The 19762-nt window shown below is 41.0% G+C and overlaps 1 protein-coding gene across 4 annotated transcripts in view; it reads right to left on the bottom strand.

Annotated features, from left to right (window-relative positions):
• Positions 1-19148, bottom strand: part of MAPK10 (mitogen-activated protein kinase 10) — a 161778-nt gene extending 142630 nt beyond the window's left edge. For all 4 annotated transcript variants that reach the window (XM_040420464.1, XM_040420461.1, XM_040420462.1 and 1 more), the window contains exon 1: positions 19083-19148. In XM_040420464.1, the coding sequence (XP_040276398.1) occupies positions 19083-19148 (66 nt within the window). The remainder of the gene's footprint in view (positions 1-19082) is intronic.
• Between the last annotated feature and the right edge of the window lie 614 nt (positions 19149-19762).

Raw genomic sequence — 19762 nt, 5'->3', positions numbered from 1 at the left:
CACTAAACAACATAGGACAAGAAAACATCAAATAGACATCACACATAAACTTAACATAAACTAAAATGTGACATATGGTTTTATGACCAGAAGGGGGGCACCCACTGGTAGATGGTAAAATACACAGGAGGCTGCTCCAGCTAGCAGGGCTGAAGCAACCTACTGGAGCCTGCAAGAGACTCAGGCTATATAGGCCAAAAGGCCACACCCACCGGTCAACCACACCCAGTGACATCACACACACTGGGAAGGAAGTTAACCCTTCCAGCACACAGAAGGGAAAACTCACATATAAGGGGAAGTGCACACAAACTAAGAAACACACAAACACACTCACCTGTTACCGCCAGCAACGGCATGCGTGGCAGGAATGTACTGGGGAACAGCCAGCAGGCCGAGACCCTGCCACCACATGCACCCAACAACAACGTTGCCGCGGACAACCGCAGGTAAAGGAAGGTGTCTCCGTGCATAAAACACAAAACCTAGTGCACCACAAACAGACAAAGGGAGTGCACATAAAACACGTTGCCAAGGGCAACCGCACGCATGCTTGTTATCCGCGGCAACCGCACCTGAGGCAAACCACCAAGTGCCCCCAGCTGCGGTTGACACAACACCAAAACCGCGGGTAACTGCATGCGGCTCCTAAGGAGTCACGACCATGACCAGGGGTCGTGACAGATGAGCAGGACGTACAGTAAAACGCAGAAAGCACATGGCCGTTATCAATGTTTTGCGGATCACCAATTTGCGGGCCGCAAAAAATCCAACGGTCGTGTGCATGAGCCCTTACAAAAAGGGTGACATTTGCAACATAAATTGACATGATGTAGATTTTCTTGTGGAAAGTGTCTGCAGAGAGTGGATAAGATTTATTAAAGGTTAAGTAAACTTTCCTAAAATCCCTAAAATGTATTTTTGCAATGTCCTGCAGGAAGACTGTTTGCGCTTATTACAGGAACAGGCTCCAGTGTCGGCTCAGTCCTGCCCCTGCCTGTGCCCACTCCATAAAGCCTGGCACAGCACTTTAGCTCAGGGTCTCCTGTACTGACAGGTTATGCAGAGATTTAAGAATAAGCGCTTTTTGGCATCTGGGTTTCTTATTTTTATTTTTTACACACACTTGCCCAGACTTACTAATCCTGTAGATGGCGGGAATTTAGACCGGTGGCCCAGACCTGCACCAGATCTATCACAGGGGTCAGGCTGTAGGATAAATCTGGTGCAGGGACAGACCCCCTAAGGGTCCATTCACATGTCCATAAGTGTATTGTGGATCCGCGAAACACGGATACCGGCTGTGTGCGTTCCGCATTTTGCGGAGCGCACATGACCGGCCCTATGATAGAAATGCCTATTCTTGTCTGCGATTGTGGACAAGAATAGGACATGCTCTACCTTTTTTGCAGGGTCACGGAACGGAGCAACAGATGCGGACAGTACACAGTGCATCTTTTGCAGCCCCATTGAAATGAACGGGCCTGCCCGTTGGGCAGAATTGTGGAACAGATGCAGACCCAGAACTACGGACATGTGAACAGACCCTTACTCTGACCAGCTACTGATTAGCTTATTTTGAGTCAGAATTTTATGACAGAACTGTGGCACAATGTTGGCACTAACTGGTGCAATTAAGGCTCCATCCATTTTCGCTAAGCAGCTTCCCCCTAGGTGTAGAAGACCTAGATGCGCCACTTTTTAGACAGATCTTTGGGGCAGACACATTAGAAAATCTGGGCCAGTGTGTCTTCCTCCTATATGGGAAAAAAAAAAATATCCACTAAAAACACAAAAGTGCAGAAAAACCACCAAAAACCCACATGTGAAAGCTTCCTCAGGCCCCGTTCACAGATTCTGCACCAAAAAGCCACCAGCAGCAGCAGTTCATCTGCCTCCCACTTTTTTCAATGGGAGATGGCATGTAACGTGGCCACAGTTTATAGCGGCTAAACCACAAGGGGGTCTGCAGATTGAAACAGAAAAACTACATCATGTGAACCAGCCCTAAAGGAGATTTCTTTGACTTGCTGGCACTGACCTATTTGATGCCTCTCTCTTAAATGACCGATAAAAGAGAATGAAGTGAAGATTTGTGCGGGCCCCTTTAAGAGTAAAACGCTAACATTGTAAGAAGCAAATATCCCCAGCACCTGTGGTATTACAAGTACCACAGAGCCCGACGCAAGCCTAGCTAATCACATGTGAAATCTGACTGACTAAAACTCCGCTAGTCGCCCGGCGGCAGAACATGTGCCACTAAACTTTGACCACCCTGCCTCCCTCACCGTCACACGAGCACCCCTAATAGTGACCGGATACTGCAGCCTATCAGCGCTGTCCATAAAAAGGCCTGCCATCCTAAGCCCCGCCAACCCATCGACGACAGCCTATCGCAATGCAGGAGTGCCAGATTAGCCAATCTGTGAGCAGATAGTCTTTCGCCTGCATTTGACCGGACACCTGATTGGAGGATGAGGTTTGTTGCTATTCCGGGCTGGCGATGGAGATTGGATGTGTGAAGCGCAATGTTTACTCGACCTGGAGTAGCAAGATGGCCGCGACTGAAAAAGCATGTGGTGGTCAGAGGCTTTGCCCTCGAAGTGTTGAAAATGAAAACATACTGAAAAAACAAGACACGGGCACCCAAGCCACGCCCACCCTCTTTTCCGGGTAGTGTGAGGGGCTGATCTTCACCCAGCAGACTTTTGCAGCGTGTGTCTGCTGGATGAAAGCCTTTTTTTCTTAAAGAGGCAGAGCAGCAGAGGGTATAGGCACAAATGGCGACAAGACTACAAAGTCTTGTCGCCATTTTTGCAATTCTAAGTCGCATTGGCGACTATTTTGGTCTCTATCTGGAGCCCTGCAACAGATATCGCTTTCCCCAAATGCCAGCATTTATTAAAACTGCCTTATTCTAAAGTTATTAGCCTACCCTCGCAACCAGTGGCAAATCTGTTCTGATATTCAGTTGCTGTAGGTTACGTCCTGTAGTGGAGCCTTGTAATGTAGGACGTAGGAAGCGTCATTGGTAAGAACAAGGGGCGGGGTTAGTGTCACATGTCCTGCTGATGTCAGGACACCTCTCACTCCCCTAAGGTATAATGGGATAGCAGACACATGACAAATCAGGAAGTAGGATTCAAGCATGGGGGGTAAGAGAAAACTGCAAATGGGGTAAATCTGAAAAAAAATAACTAATCAAAGCAATGGATGCTAGAGTAATTGATGGAAATAAACACTGGAGTGAAATGTAGCTTATGACAAAACCCCTTTGATAAAGTGTATTCTGTTATAATTTTATTAGAATTAGAAATGATAAAACTGAGAGCAATATGATGACAATGGGATCTACTAGCATTTTTATTCTATGTAGTGACAGCCCAAAGGTCTCACACTTTGGTTTTAGAAAAATGCAAAACAGTTTTCCTCTGGAATGTAAAGTCATCAAGCTCGCTCTAAGAAGAATTACAAATGGTGAACATTTTGTTTAACATGTAGAGGGGTATCTGAGAATTCTGATAAAATATGTCAGGCCTCCCAGACAGCTTTCATGAAAGAGCTCTTGAAGGGGTAGAATATAGGCAATTACTGGTAAATGCTGGGCCATTAGGAGAACATTTTCCTCTGCAAGGTAAGCTGGACTACACATTTCACAAGGGGTTCTGCCTTACTGTGGATTCTTTTGGGGTTGTCAATAGGAGAGGTGGAACTCAGGACATAATAAACTGAGCTCTGACACCTAAAATTAATATATTGCATGTGTTTGTGGCCTGTTGCCAAGGAAATCAACTGAAAAATAGACACGTTTGTGGCAAATCTCAGCAGTTTACACTTTTGCAAAGAAAAAGTAAATGAACCCTTTTTAATTACAAGTATGTCTGTACTGGTTGCTAATCAAACGTAATCTCATTACTATATATAGACAAAACAATCTAAACGAATAGCACATAGGCTAGCACATAAATAGTTATAAAGTCTATTACTGGGCATATAGAGTAAACATTTACAGTGAAGGGAAGAAAGTAAGTGAACCTTTGTGTTAATGACTTCAGTAAGAGCAGCATGGTGGCTCAGTGGTTAGCACTTGTGTTTGGGTCCTAGGTTCTAATCCAACCAAGGAAACATCTCCATGGAGTTTGTGAGTTCTCCCTGTGTTTGTGTGCGGTTTCTTTCGGGTATTCTGGTTTCCTCCCACACTCCAAAGACATACTAATAGGAAACTTAGATTGTGAGCCCCATTGGAGACAGCAAGCAATAATAATGTACACAAGATTCTAAAAGCACACAAAGCCTGGTTACTGACAAATCTGTTCTCAAAAATGACTTGATGATGTAAACCATGCCTCGATGCAATTAACTTTCAGAAGACTGTGACTACTGGTTTGCTCAAGATCACCTGCATGTTCCACATTGTATGTGGGAAAACATTCTATGACAGATGAGAAAAAAAGTGGAATTCTTTAGCATAAATGCAGGTCCGTTGCTACTCTCCCTAGGAGCTGACGTCCTGTTGAATTGGTTGTCCTGGAGTAATACAAATCAAAAAAAGCCCAGCATGGATGAAAAATAAAAAATAAGCATTACCCACCTTACGGATCCCCCCACTGCTGTCATTCTGATATTGCTTGGGTCCCTAATGCTCTTTACATCCTTTTTCTCAAGTTGACACAAGAAACTGATGGAAATATCCACTTAGCCAAACACTAGCTAAGGTGGGTCACTACGAGCCACTAATGACTGGCCAGTAACATTTTCCGTGTGTCAAATCAGGATATTCAACAGACCACCTTAGCAGGGAGCATGTGCTGCTTTGAAGTCAGGCGGTGGCAACTCATCAGAGACGTGCGTCGCATACTCAGGCCCCTAACCAGGTCGCCATATTCTTCCATTCTTCTAGCTCTGTACGCTCTGTTAACTAGCTCTTGCTAACATCTGAATTGGTAGGGGTGCCGGGTGTCAGATCCCCATTATTCTGATATTGAAGACCTATCCAAAGTATAGGTCATTAATATTGAAGTCCTGGAGAACCGATTTAAGCCTAATTGTAGTGGTAATATTCCTTAAAGAGTGTCTTTATGCTATGAATACCTATAGTTGCTAATATATATTTAAAAGTTCACCATAAATTATTTGCAAGGATCAGTTTAGTCATAGGGGGATTGGAAATCTTCCGATGTTATTACTGTTGTATCTAATAAATCATAGTTTATGTACAAAAATGTCAAGGAAACATAAATGGATGATACCAATATTGAACAACATCAATCAGAGAGCTTTGAGCTGGAAGTAAATAACGCTGTCATTTATTTGGATGTGGATAGCAGATATGATGCTGCTGATATGAGGAGAAGTACTGACTAAGCTTCAGAACCAAGGACTTTATTTTTTTTCATTAATGTCGACAATAAGCATTAAATACATTAAAAATATCCATAGTAAGCGTAACGCTATGAGACCCAGAGGTTGATGGGGGCCCAATCCGATGCAAGAACATTGTACCTTTTTGTGGGAAATACGGGGGCTTTTTGCTATAATGTGGATTTTCTGACATATAGTGCAATTATACATACATTTATTATTGCTATTTACGCTGCTGTTATAATTTTCTTACACTAGGTGGTGGGGGCCCCATCTTATTTTGCTATGGGGCTGTATGAATCATAGTTGTAAGGCTCATTATTTTCCAAATGTTGATTAAAAACATAGTCTTCTGTTATTCCATCCTTGATGATATGAAGAAATTCTTAAAATAATACCCAGCACTATTCTCCAGAATGTTTTTCTCTGCTAAAATGTTGTATTTACACAGATGTGTAACTGCAAGCCCCATTATTATTTACTTTGAACATTTTGAGGTGGTTATAAGTGGCTGATACTCTAACCTGTCCTAACATGAACTTGCAATAAGGAAGAGGGCCAACTGAATGCGCTTTTCTCCAGAGGACAACCTCTGTCCATTATGGCATGTGAACAAAAGAGGAACAATTATCCTACATGGCTCTTGAGCCTGAAAAGGGGCACATATTTAGCAAATCAGAATATTTAGATAACTCTATAGATTAAAATAAGACACAATACAATATTAGGCAAAACTAGTTTTCACCGATTAGGCCACACAATGGGTACACTGTAGACATTAGGATTCTGTTTAAGCACGTCATGCCAGGAGCCAATTGCTTACTTTTCAGGCATGCTCACCCTGCGGCCCTCCAGCTGTTGCAAAACTACAACTCCCAGCATGCCCAAACAGCCTATAGCTATCAGCCTACAGCAGGGCATTGTGGGAGTTGTAGTTTTACAACAGCTGGAGGGCCGCAGGTTGAGCATGCCTGCTTTAAGTCATATAGATAGGAACAGAACACAACTTAAAAAGTTACCATAATTACCATGTTTCTGCCTATTTTGGTAATGTGCAGGCTTGTACTGAGAGCTATTTAAACCTAGTTAAATAATTTACTTACAGTGCTACCCTACTTATAGTGCTCTATACACTTATTTTAAAAGTTAACTCTACAGAAGAAAAAAAAATATGAAGCCATAAATTACTTTAATATGTTAAATAGAACCGTTAAAAGTCTCATCTGGATGAGTTGAGCTCTGTATGGAGATCTACGATAATTAGTGCTCGAGACCAGCTCGTTCAGATCAAGTGAGTACACGGGGTGTATCTGACCTCAGTGCGCCTGTTCCACATGTGTAGACTACTGGATCCTTCATGTTCGAGATGCGGGCAGTCGAGAGGGTCCTTGTACCATATGATATGGGTGTGTCCCACTATGTAGCTGTACTGGGGTCAGATATGCACTTTTATTAATATGAGGCTGGGGCTCCTGTTGATCTGTTCCCCTATGGTATGCTTGCTGGGCCTTGTGGTAGACTTAATCCCCACTAAATATGGCAAAAGACTGCTCCGTCTACTAATGTTTTATGGGAGAAAGACTATTCTCCTAAACAGGAAACCACCTAAGACCCCTACTCTTGAACAGTGGATACAACTCATAAATGCTGATCTTCACATGTATAAGTTAACTTACGCTGCTAGAGGAACTCCAGATCGTTTTGAAAAGATCTGGGGCGTTTGGCTACATGCGCAAAACACTGTTTAAGTATTGATTTGGGTGGGGGAACGGGGTGCTCAGGTGTGTATGTGTGTGCGGTGTGAATGAAGTCTGGTGATCGCTTAAAGGGAACCTGTCACCAGTTTTATGGTGTCCTAACTAAGGGCAACATAAATAAGTGATTGATTCTCTTAGCACAATGCTGGGTCACTTTCTTTAATTGACCCAGTCAATCTGCCAACATCTTGTATTGAAAGGCTCCAGCTGATAATGATGAGTCATGAATATTCATGAGCTCCTGACTCTCCCCGCCTACCTGCTGCTGAGTGACAGTTATTTTCCATATGAACCAGCAGCAGGTGGGCAGGGGAGTGGCTATAGCTCTGAATTAAATATACGCTGGACTCAATCACATCACGCTGGACTCAAATCAGCTCATTAGCATGTGGCATCTTTGTGTGTATATTATGAGATAACCAGCTGTCACACCAGTAAGTGAATACATCTAAGGTACTTTTTAGTAGTTAATGATTGTATATAATTAGTTCGATTATAATCAAATATCCACATGACAGGTTCCCTTTAAGGCTACTTTCACACTTGCGGCAGAGTGATCCGGCAGGCAGTTTCGTCGCAAAACGTATGCCAACTGATGGCATTTGTAAGACTGATCAGGATCAGGATTTTTTCACCTTTTTTTCGGTCTGCGCAGACCAGAAGGACGGATCCGGCATTCCAGTATTTCGAATGCCGGATCCGGCTCTAATACATTCCTATGGAAAAAAATGACGGATCCGGCATTAAGGAAAGTCTTCATTTTTTTTTTTCGCCGGAGATAAAACCGTAGCATGCTGCGGTTTTCTCTTTTGCCTGATCAGTCAAAATGACTGAACGGAAGACATCCTTATGCATCCTGAACGGATTACTCTCCATTCAGAATGCATGGGGATATGCCTGATCAGTTATTTTCCGGCATCGAGCCCTTTAGACGGAACTCAGTGCCGGAAAAGAAAAACGCTAGTGTGAAAGTACCCTAAGATGTCCGGGGGGATACTGCCATCAAAATGTATACACATGTGATTTGGTGTGTTCCTCCTGATTATCGGATTTTCCTGATTACTGCGATACCTGGGCTTGCTGCCTTTCAACAATGTCTAATGTTTTTGTTTTATTGTTCTCTTGTATCCCAATTGGGACGCTGATGTATTGTAATCTAAAATGTAAAAAAAGAAATACTATTAAAAAAAATATAGAACCGTTAAAGTAGTTCTCTGGGTTCAGGGCTGAACCTAGATATAAGCTCTTCTTTATTTATTGACTTGAGTGGAGCATTTCCTTGCTCCAATGCACCCCCTTGTCACACTGCAATGCGCAGCGCAAGGTCTGTTTACGGCCAGTGATGTACCGGGCTTCACCTCACTAAACAAACACAGCCTTGTGCTGCGCATCGCAACGTGACAAAGGGGACCATCGGAGCAAGGAAATTCTCTGATGCTCCACTCATATGTAGTCAATGAATAAAGAGCTTATATGCAGTTTCATCCCTAAACCCAGAGAATCCCATTAAGGCTTTATATTTAACCACTTAAGGACCACAGGTTTATACCCCCCTAAAGACCAGGCCCTTTTTTACAAATCGGCACTCCACAACTTTAGCGGTTTATTGCTCGGTCATGCAACTTACCACCCAAATGAATTTTACCTCCTTTTCTTCTCACTAGCAGAGCTTTCATTTGGTGGTATTTCATTGCTGCTGACATTTTTACTTTTTTTGTTATTAATCGAAATTTAACGATTTTTTTTGCAAAAAAATGACATTTTTCACTTCCAGTTGTAAAATTTAGCAAAAAAAAAACGACATCCATATATAAATTTTGCTCTAAATTTATTGTTCTACATGTCTTTGATAAAAAAAAAATGTTTGGGTAAAAAAAAAAAATGGTTTGGGTAAAAGTTATAGCGTTTACAAACTATGGTACAAAAATGTGAATTTCCGCTTTTTGAAGCAGCTCTGACTTTCTGAGCACCTGTCATGTTTCCTGAGGTTCTACAATGCCCAGACAGTACAAACACCCCACAAATGACCCCATTTCGGAAAGTAGACACCCTAAGGTATTCGCTGATGGGCATAGTGAGTTCATAGAACTTTTTATTTTTTGTCACAAGTTAGTGGAAAATAATGATTTTTTATTTTTTTTCTTACAAAGTCTCATATTCCACTAACTTGTGACAAAAAATAAAAACTTCTATGAACTCACTATGCCCATCAGCGAATACCTTGGGGTGTCTTCTTTCCAAAATGGGGTCACTTGTGGGGTAGTTATACTGCTCTGGCATTCTAGGGGCCCAAATGTGTGGTAAGTAGTTTGAAATCAAACTGTGTAAAAAATGACCGGTGAAATCCGAAAGGTGCTCTTTGGAATGTGGGCCCCTTTGCCCACCTAGGCTGCAAAAAAGTGCCACACATGTGGTATCACCGTACTCAGGAGAAGTTGGGGAATGTGTTTTGGGGTGTCATTTTACATATACCCATGCTGGGTGAGATAAATATCTTGGTCAAATGCCAACTTTGTATAAAAAAATGGGAAAAGTTGTCTTTTGCCAAGATATTTCTCTCACCCAGCATGGGTATATGTAAAATGACACCCCAAAACACATTCCCCAACTTCTCCTGAGTACGGAGATACCACATGTGTGACACTTTTTTGCAGCCTAGGTGGGCAAAGGGGCCCATATTCCAAAGAGCACCTTTCGGATTTCACCGGTCATTTTTTACACATTTTGATTTCAAACTTCTTACCACACATTTGGGCCCCTAGAATGCCAGGGCAGTATAACTACCCCACAAGTGACCCCATTTTGGAAAGAAGACACCCCCAGGTATTTCGTGATGGGCATAGTGAGTTCATGGAAGTTTTTATTTTTTGTCACAAGTTAGTGGAATATGAGACTTTGTAAGAAAAAAAAAAAATCATCATTTTCCGCTAACTTGTGACAAAAAATATAAAATTCTAGGAACTCGCCATGCCCCTCACGGAATACCTTGGGGTGTCTTCTTTCCAAAATGGGGTCACTTGTGGGGTAGTTATACTGCCCTGGCATTTTCCAGGGGCCCTAATGTGTGGTAAGTAGGTAAATGACCTGTGAAATCTGAAAGGTGCTCTTTGGAATGTGGGCCCCTTTGCCCACCTAGGCTGCAAAAAAGTGCCACACATGTGGTATCGCCGTATTCAGGAGAAGTTGGGGAATGTGTTTTGGGGTGTCATTTTGCATATACCCATGCTGGGTGAGATAAATATCTTGGTCAAATGCCAACTTTGTATAAAAAAATGGGAAAAGTTGTCTTTTGCCAAGATATTTCTCTCACCCAGCATGGGTATATGTAATATGGGTATATGTTCACAGGAAATCTCGGCTCACGCGAGATGACGCCAATCGGCGTTAGTGTGACCTGGGAGAGCCGCCGCAATGACGCCTTTCGGCGTTAGCGCGGCGGCAAGTGGTTAAGTAAGAGCATTATACCTAACTTAGTAAGTCTTAAAGGAAATCTGTCACCAGGATAATTACTATTGAAGTAAAGCCATGGCCTAATAGCACTTAGTACCTTATTTCCAGATGTGCCTTTGTTCCCACAGTAGATGTTTTTTATCCTCTGAAAATCCAGTTTATTTGATATGCAAATGAGCCACTGAGGTGCCCAGAGGGGCGTCATTCTTGCAGGAAGGAGCCCAGGTACGCCTCCTGCCACAATGTATCCACCCACCCCTCCTACATCACATTCAAGCCATAACTCTGCCCCCAGCATGAGGGTGGGCTTGGGCATTAGCAGGAGGCGTGCCTGGGCTACTTCCTTCAAGAGTGACGCCCCTCTAGGCACCTTACTGGCTCGTTTGCATATCAAATAAACTGGATTTTCAGAGGATAAAAACATCTATTGCTGGAACAAAGGCACATCTGGAAATAAGGTACTAAGTGCTATTAGGCCATGGCTTTACTTTAATAGCAATTATCATGGTGACAGATTTCCTTTAATTGTGTAGATCCTGGAATTGGCCATACATAGGCAAAAATCCTAACAAAATACACAAAAAAATTATCACTTTGATCCCAAAGAGCTCAGAAGCAGGGATAACATGGTGGACATTGAAGGGGTTTTCCGAGACTTTTACACTGATGACTTGTCCTCCAGATAGGTTATCAATATCTGATCAGTGAGAGTCCAACACCAGGGACACCCACCGATCAGCTGTTTGAGAAGCGCCACGGCTGTCTCTCAGCTCACCAAGCACAGCAATGTCCATTTGATTGCGGCTTTACTTGGTATTGCAGCTCAGCCCCATTCATTTCATGGGCTAAGCTGTGCCTAGGTCATGTGACCGATGGACATCAGTTGACCTAGCCAAATCTGCAAGAAGGCAGTGGTGCCTTCTAAAAAAGCTGATAGGAGGGGCTCTGGGTGTCAGACCTCCACCGATCAGAAACTAATGACCTATCCAGAGGATAAGTCAAAAAAAAATCTCAGACAACCCCTTTAAACCCCTACATAAATTAGAGAACGCTCTGTGTCCATAATAAACAAATCATAAAGTTAAAGAGTTTGTTATCTCATCAGAGGAGGAAATGCATGGTCCAATTTTAATAGTTTTCAAAATAAAATAAGGCTTTTTTATGGGGCACACTTTACAACCATAGAGGTTGCCAACTCCTAGGCTGGACAACCCCTTTAAGAGTCTTAAAGGGGTTGTCCGGTATCGTTTTGAACCCAGACATATCCCCATCTTTCCCCACTCAGCCCCTCTGACATGAGCATTGGAGCATTGCAGCGAGCTTCTCCTCAGCATGCCATCGTTTATTCCAATGCTGTATAGCGGTTTGCCCGCGCCAGTTCATTATTAGATACCATGATCTGCCGCCTGCAAACGATAATTTTTTTAACATGTCAAAAGATTTGGATTGCCTGATGATCGAGCATTTACTCATTTATTTGAGCAATCAGCGGCAGTATTACACTGCAAGATGATCGCTAATAAGCGTTACAACGAATACTCGTTAGCGATAATCTGCCAAAAATCAGGCAGTGTAATACAGGCTTTACTCTTCTTTTGTCTGCTCATCACACAATTGTCTCCAAGATTTCTTGCAAGTATTCCCCTTATTCTGGAACTCATTACCCCAAATGATCAGTCTTTCCCCCACCACTGAAAGCTTCAAAAACAATCTGAAAACCCAATTTGTCAGAAAAGTCTGCAACCTACAATACAATAACCCTGCTTCCACTAGAGTACTTTATCAGCTTTTACCCTGACCCACCAACCCTCACCTTGTCTTTTCCCCCTTTCCTTATAAAGGGAACCGCAGTCCCTCTATACCAGTCTGTCACTATTTTTGTTCTGATCTTTGTATTTAAAGGGGTTTTCCAGGAAATAATTATAATTAAAAAAAAGGTGCCACAGTGAGGTAAAATAACAAACAGTCATTACTCACCTCATCGATCCCCTGCTGCTGCTGCTGTTTGATATCTGCTCTGGTCCCTGCTCCTCCCTACTTCCTGGTTTCCATCTCAACACATAGGAAATGGCTTGGACTGTCTGCTTAGCCAATCACCGGCTGCGGAGGGTTATACCATATTTTATAAAAACTATTCCCCCAGAAACCCCTTTTAAACACATTTTCATATATGTACAGAGCCCTGGAATTAATGGTGCTTTAAAATATATAATAATATCAACACAGGAAACAGTTTTCATAGGAAAAAAGCAATTTCCTGCAAAACACATTCTGTACACTATTAGAAAGGGTCATACACTGCACTACGTGTTGACAATGACTATGACAGAGTAAGGCATCATTGCCAAATCTTTTCTACTTCAGGACTATAGTATATACTCGAGTTGCAGAAATTAATTAAACGTTGGAGACTTTAACCACAGGTATAGTCATGATGCTACTCTTTGTATATCCAACCACAGTAATCACATCTGGGACCTTACAAGGAAAGAAAGTTGCAAATTGTGTGAACTTTCTAAAATGTCAAATCCTAGGGGTACTTGTTAAATGAAGGATAGAGACAATTTTTCATAAGGCCACACTGGATATGTTATTATTTCTTAGCTTATTCCACAGACTTGAATATATAGAAGATGCACTAATGATGATCAATAGTTTTCTTAAAGAGCTACTCGTTAGCGATAATCTGCCAAAAATCAGGCAGTGTAATACAGGCTTTACTCTTCTTTTGTCTGCTCATCACACAATTGTCTCCAAGATTTCTTGCAAGTATTCCCCTTATTCTGGAACTCATTACCCCAAATGATCAGTCTTTCCCCCACCACTGAAAGCTTCAAAACCAATCTGAAAACCCAATTTGTCAGAAAAGTCTGCAACCTACAATACAATAACCCTGCTTCCACTAGAGTACTTTATCAGCTTTTACCCTGACCCACCAACCCTCACCTTGTCTTTTCCCCCTTTCCTTATAAAGGGAACCGCAGTCCCTCTATACCAGTCTGTCACTATTTTTGTTCTGATCTTTGTATTTAAAGGGGTTTTCCAGGAAATAATTATAATTAAAAAAAGGTGCCACAGTGAGGTAAAATAACAAACAGTCATTACTCACCTCATCGATCCCCTGCTGCTGCTGTTTGATATCTGCTCTGGTCCCTGCTCCTCCCTACTTCCTGGTTTCCATCTCAACACATAGGAAATGGCTTGGACTGTCTGCTTAGCCAATCACCGGCTGCGGAGGGTTATACCATATTTTATAAAAACTATTCCCCCAGAAACCCCTTTTAAACACATTTTCATATATGTACAGAGCCCTGGAATTAATGGTGCTTTAAAATATATAATAATATCAACACAGGAAACAGTTTTTATAGGAAAAAAGCAATTTCCTGCAAAACACATTCTGTACACTATTAGAAAGGGTCATACACTGCACTACCTGTTGACAATGACTATGACAGAGTAAGGCATCATTGCCAAATCTTTTCTACTTCAGGACTATAGTATATACTCGAATTGCAGAAATTAATTAAACGTTGGAGACTTTAACCACAGGTATAGTCATGATGCTACTCTTTGTATATCCAACCACAGTAATCACATCCGGGACCTTACAAGGAAAGAAAGTTGCAAATTGTGTGAACTTTCTAAAATGTCAAATCCTAGGGGTACTTGTTAAATGAAGGATAGAGACAATTTTTCATAAGGCCACACTGGATATGTTATTATTTCTTAGCTTATTCCACAGACTTGAATATATAGAAGATGCCCTAATGATGATCAATAGTTTTCTTAAAGAGCTAACCAGCTTTAACACAGCGTCAATAAGCTACAAAGAGGTAAAGTTAGAAATAAATAAGTCTTAGCCATACAAGTGTACAGTTGCGCATGATATAACAAAAGATTCATAATTGACACATAGATTGGGTGCCAAAATATTAACAAAACTGGTATAAATGGAGTCTAGGACAAAAGAGCACAAAAAGACAACTGTAACACCTCTTAACCGCTTCACTATATGAGTGTTTACCCCTTTCCTTACCAGGCCAATTTGTCAGTTTTATGAGCCCGTTTTATGGGCCTATCTAGCTGCAAATAATTTATTCATTTCTGAGACCTTTCTTTTGTGCCATTAGATAACAGGAAAAACAGAAAATTATGGAAAATTCATATTTTTCCTTTCTTATCACATTTATGTTACAAACGATTTCAAGACAACATTTCTAAATTTTTTAATTTTAAAGAAAGCAAAAAGGAAAAAAATTTGTGTACGTTTGTATATTTTGCACACACAGTTTTTTACTTTTTATTCTTTTTTTTTTTTTATGAAAAAAGTGAATTATCCTCTTCCTGCCAGAGTGAGGGCAGGTAAGGGTTAATTCAAAGACTGCAGGCTCACGGTTAATTTTACAGCCAACAGGGGGTGCTCTCTAGAAGATCTCTCACCTGCCGTGGATTGCTGTACACAGCAATGCCACACAGAAAGACCACTTTGCCTGGTCTCAGGGATCCATACTGTGACCGCAGCTATCTGCCATGTTGTGCAAGGAGATCATGGTGTAACCCAACGCTTTTATATGTCAGCAGTAAGCAAAAAGTAAAACATTTTAGAATTAGAGTCACAGTACCAAATATTTGCAATAGTTATCACTTTACAGTATTTCCTGCATCTCTATTTATGCCAACAGAGAGTCATATCAAATGTTGCAACATTTTTCTTCAATTTTCAAAAATGAGCAATTTTAGACATTTTAGTTTTTCTGCTTTTAAGACATAATCATATCTCACAACCACATTTTCAGCTGTTTATTCACCCATGCCATTTTTTCAGTCGTGTCTTGCGACCTTTCTTAAGGTTGTGACTAGGGATGAGCAAATTGACTTCGGGAGATTCGCATAAACCTTCATTAGAATACTGTACGGAGGGAGCGTTCCATACAGTACTAGAATGTATTGGCTCAGATGAGCCGAAGTTATTACTTCGCGAAGTCTAGCAAGACTTCGGGTAATAACTTTAAAAATTTCTTCGGTTAAGAACCTTTTCCCGAACTCTGGTTCAGTTCCAAGGTACCACTTGAAACCGAAAATGAGTTTGGTAAATGTTTTTTTACAGTAGAAATCAATTTATGACGTTATTATGCAACGTTTCGCGAGACTTCGCGAAGTATACATTCTAGTACTGTTTGAATACGCATACGAAGTTTTATGCGAATCCATTTCGGATGTTGTGACCATAGATTTAGAACCTAGTTTCTGGCACCCTCTTGTCTTCTTTTTATATGCTAAATAAAGGTGAAATTTTTATCCATTTTTTAACACAGTAGGTGTTAAAAGAGAAGTAAAACTCAATATCTGATACCATGATTCATATTTTGTAAGAAATATCCCATATATGTTCCTATGTGCTATTTGACTCAATTAATGGCTTCAGAAATGGAGGTGTACAATTTCACGTTTGCAAGGGCCTTGAGGTGCCAAGACATAAGAAACAACCCTCTCAAGGAATACATCTAAGGGTATCACAAGTATTTTGACCCAACAAGTTTTTCATTATTTTTTTTTTAAATTAGGCTGAGACCATTTTTATTGTTCCCAATAATATGTAGTTTTAGCTCCATTTCTTTTTTATTTTACATGGGTAACAGGAGAAAAATCACACAACAAATTGTGAAGCAATTTGAGTACAATAATACCCCATATGTGGGCTCGGATTAGAAGGAGCACTATTTGCCTTTTCAAGCATGGATTTTGGTGAAATGATTTCCTAAAAGCCATAACTGTTTTATTTTTTGTGGCCTCAGCTGTGTGAGGGGTTGTTTTTTGTGGGGCGAACTGTAGTTTTTATTGGTACTATTTTGGGGTACCTACAATTTTTTTTTTAAATAGCTTTTCTATCAGTTAAACCGTAATTTGTACAGTTGAAAAAATGTCCATCAAATTCAACCAGGGGATGGAGAGGTTGTGAAATAAGGGGAGTGGGAAAACAGAATTTTATACATTTAGATAAAAATGAATGTTATTTAGTTCTCAGTTCACCGAAAATCGTCAACTGTTCTTGCTATTACCACAGATTCACACCTCTCATGGTGAAGCATTGGGAGAGTGAACTTTTTTTCTTCAGACAGATCCCATGCAGCAAATCATTAATCTCTAATAATTGGCTGCAGCAGACATGTGAGGACTTCCGGAAGAACCAGAGCGGCAGCGCAGAATCTGTCAGGTCATCATCTGTTGTTCATTACAGGTCAATCCCATGAGCTGGTTTCCTCTTGAAATCACACAACCCTTCAAGAGCCATGCAAATAATTTTTCCCACAATTGAAGTTAAGCTTACTGGCCTATAATTACCTATAGCCCTTTTTGAATATGGGCACCACATTTGCCTTGCGCCAGTCAATCTGGACTGTACCATTCACTAGAGAATTTCTAAAAATAATGACAGGGCACAGCAAAAACTGAACTGAGTTAATTAAGAACTCTTGGGTGTAATCCATCTGGACCTGGAGTCTTGTTCACATTTACTTTATTAAGCCTAGCTTGGACCATATCAACATTTAGCCAGTTTATATAGTTTTTAGTCTATTTACTATATTACACTTTAGTATATTACTGTATGTATTAACAGCCCCGGTATCACATACATCAGCTAATCTCTCAGTTTCTGTATAGACAGAGCTAAAAAAAAATCTCCAGTGGCCATCTCTCTGTTACCAATATGTAGAGGACCTACCTGTGCTAACCTTGTTTTTTTTAAATCATTTATATATTTAAAGAATTTTTGGGAACTTGTTTTGCTGTTTTTGGCTACCTGTAATTAATTTAGTATTTTTGCAGATGAAGGAGCACAGGTAAATACTGAAGAGAACACAGGGCTCGCATTCAAACAGCTGATCGGTGGTAGTGCCACCAGTCAGATCCACACCAATCTAATACTGAGGCATAGGTCATCAAAATCAGTAGCCTGGACAAACCATTTAAGTGTAGAGCCAGCTATCTACTATATGCACAAATATCACTCTGTATGGATCTCCATGTCACTCCCTGGTCTCTGAGAAGAGTTCTGTACTCCATCACTTCTCAGAGACAGTAATAATCTATGATATTTCTGTCACTTGACACCATCTTTGCAACCAATACAGTAAAGTGTGTGCCTGTAATGCCTGCGCCAAGGGCACTTATTTAGAATACCAAATAAAAACACCTAAAGCATTGTAAACATTCACACTTAAAGTAGTTTCTGAAACTATAATATTGATGGCCTGTCCCAAGGCTAGGCCTATTAATGGGCCATCAATATCAGATCGGTGGGGATCCAACTCCTGACACCCCTGTTGACGATCTAATATTACAGCTCGATCTCATTCACTTTTATAGGACTGAGCTTAAGTACCAGGCATAGCTACTATAAAATGCACCTGGTAAACAATGAAGAGGGATTCTGTAGCCCGTTTAATTGACTAGTAAGGAGTGTAACCCCCACTGATTTAATAATGATGGCCTATTCTAAAGGACAGACTATCAATACTTCAGTCCTGAAAAACAAATAATGAAACTAAAATTAAATAAACAAGACTTTCTGTCATGAAAGGCAAGGGACAGGGCAGCACTATACTCCATCTGCACAACAGTCCCTACTTACTGGAACGATCCGACCCAAATGGCGACCCACAACTTGGCGATGGTCCCTGACTTGACTAAGTGCAGGGGCCTAAACCTAAAGGGGTAAAAGAGTAGTTAGACAAAAAGAGGTAAAGAAAAGACAGGCAAAACCAGGACCAGATCACAATCCAGTCAAATAAACAGCAGAGTAAAACCAGGAGATAACATGAAAGACAATCAGCAGGCAAAGCCAAGGTCACGAACTAGCAGAGTCTAATACCTAACAGTGCCCAATATGAAAAAAAAATAGTCAAATAACAAGCAGTCAAATACCAGGAGGTCACGTGAGAGGCAAAATCAATATTCAGAGGCAATGTCATTGAAACAGGCAAAATATCATCGATCCAGAGTAACAAAAAATAGCTAGTGAGGAAAGACTACCAATCACAGGCAACTGTGACCAGCAGCTTAAATAGCCCGCCCTCAGAAGGCATGTGACACTGATTCCCTGCTAGGGCTGGTAGTCGTTGTTTTGCTACAACGACTACAATGGCAGGAAAGCAGACGGGTAAGTACATGACACTTTCCCATCGAAGAAGGTCTATCCAATACATGGGAATACACCATGTTTAGACTTGCACCATGCTTATAGGGGCATATTTACTTGGCGATGCCATAGAATGAATGTTATTCTAAACACACAAAAAGCTTATGTTGCATTTACTTATCTGTCGGTCAATTTAGGATTATGTTACAGTTCACTACTTTGTAATAATTTCTTATAACCAGAAAAACATGGCATGTAACCTGCATTGCAATACAACACTGACTGTCACACAAATGGAAATAGGAAACTGAAATGAAAATGTGAAGTACAAATTCATACGGTACCTTGTTTTACCTGTAAGGAACACACACCTGACAAAAGGCAATTTTTACATCCAGGGTAGGTTCACTGCAGTTGTACAAGAAATGTCGGCTCATAAATACCTGCATTGAAAGATATACAAAATCAATTAGCTTGACATATACATGAGCATCTGGTCGCAGTATAATCACAATGTTCTTCACACATTATTGTCTAAAACAGGGATGCTCAACCTGCAGCCCTCCAGCTGTTGTAAAACTACAATTCCCACCATGCCCTGCTGTAGGCTGATGGGCTGTCCGGACATGCTGATATTTTTAGTTTTGCAACACCTGAAGGGCCGCAGGTTGGGCATCCCTGGTCTAAAACAAATCCATCTGACAGTGTATATGTATATTTCAATATTAAATAAGCTATAAACAACCATTTTACTTTGAGGAACTCTCTGTTCTTAAGGGTTTCCCTAGATATGTGTGGGCGTGGACAAAGATTTTCATAATTCAGGTGTAGTTTAATGTTCAGGTATAGATTTGTTGCCTGCTTTGCCTTCCCCCATTTCCAGTAGAGACTTGCTGCTGCTATTTCTGAGGAACCCATGGCCAGGTTGGCTACAAATAAAACTAGGGTCCCACAGAACCCTACGTGGGAGACACTCTCTTATTCTAATATTTATGTCAATAAATGGGCTGTTATTTTTGGGAAATTGAAATCGTTTTTTCAGACTTCTGAT

The sequence above is a fragment of the Bufo bufo genome, chromosome 2 (assembly GCF_905171765.1).
Source record: "Bufo bufo chromosome 2, aBufBuf1.1, whole genome shotgun sequence".
Taxonomy (NCBI): Eukaryota; Metazoa; Chordata; class Amphibia; order Anura; family Bufonidae; genus Bufo; species Bufo bufo.
Note: the sequence above shows the minus strand (reverse complement) of the source record. Positions and strands in the feature narration are given on the sequence as shown.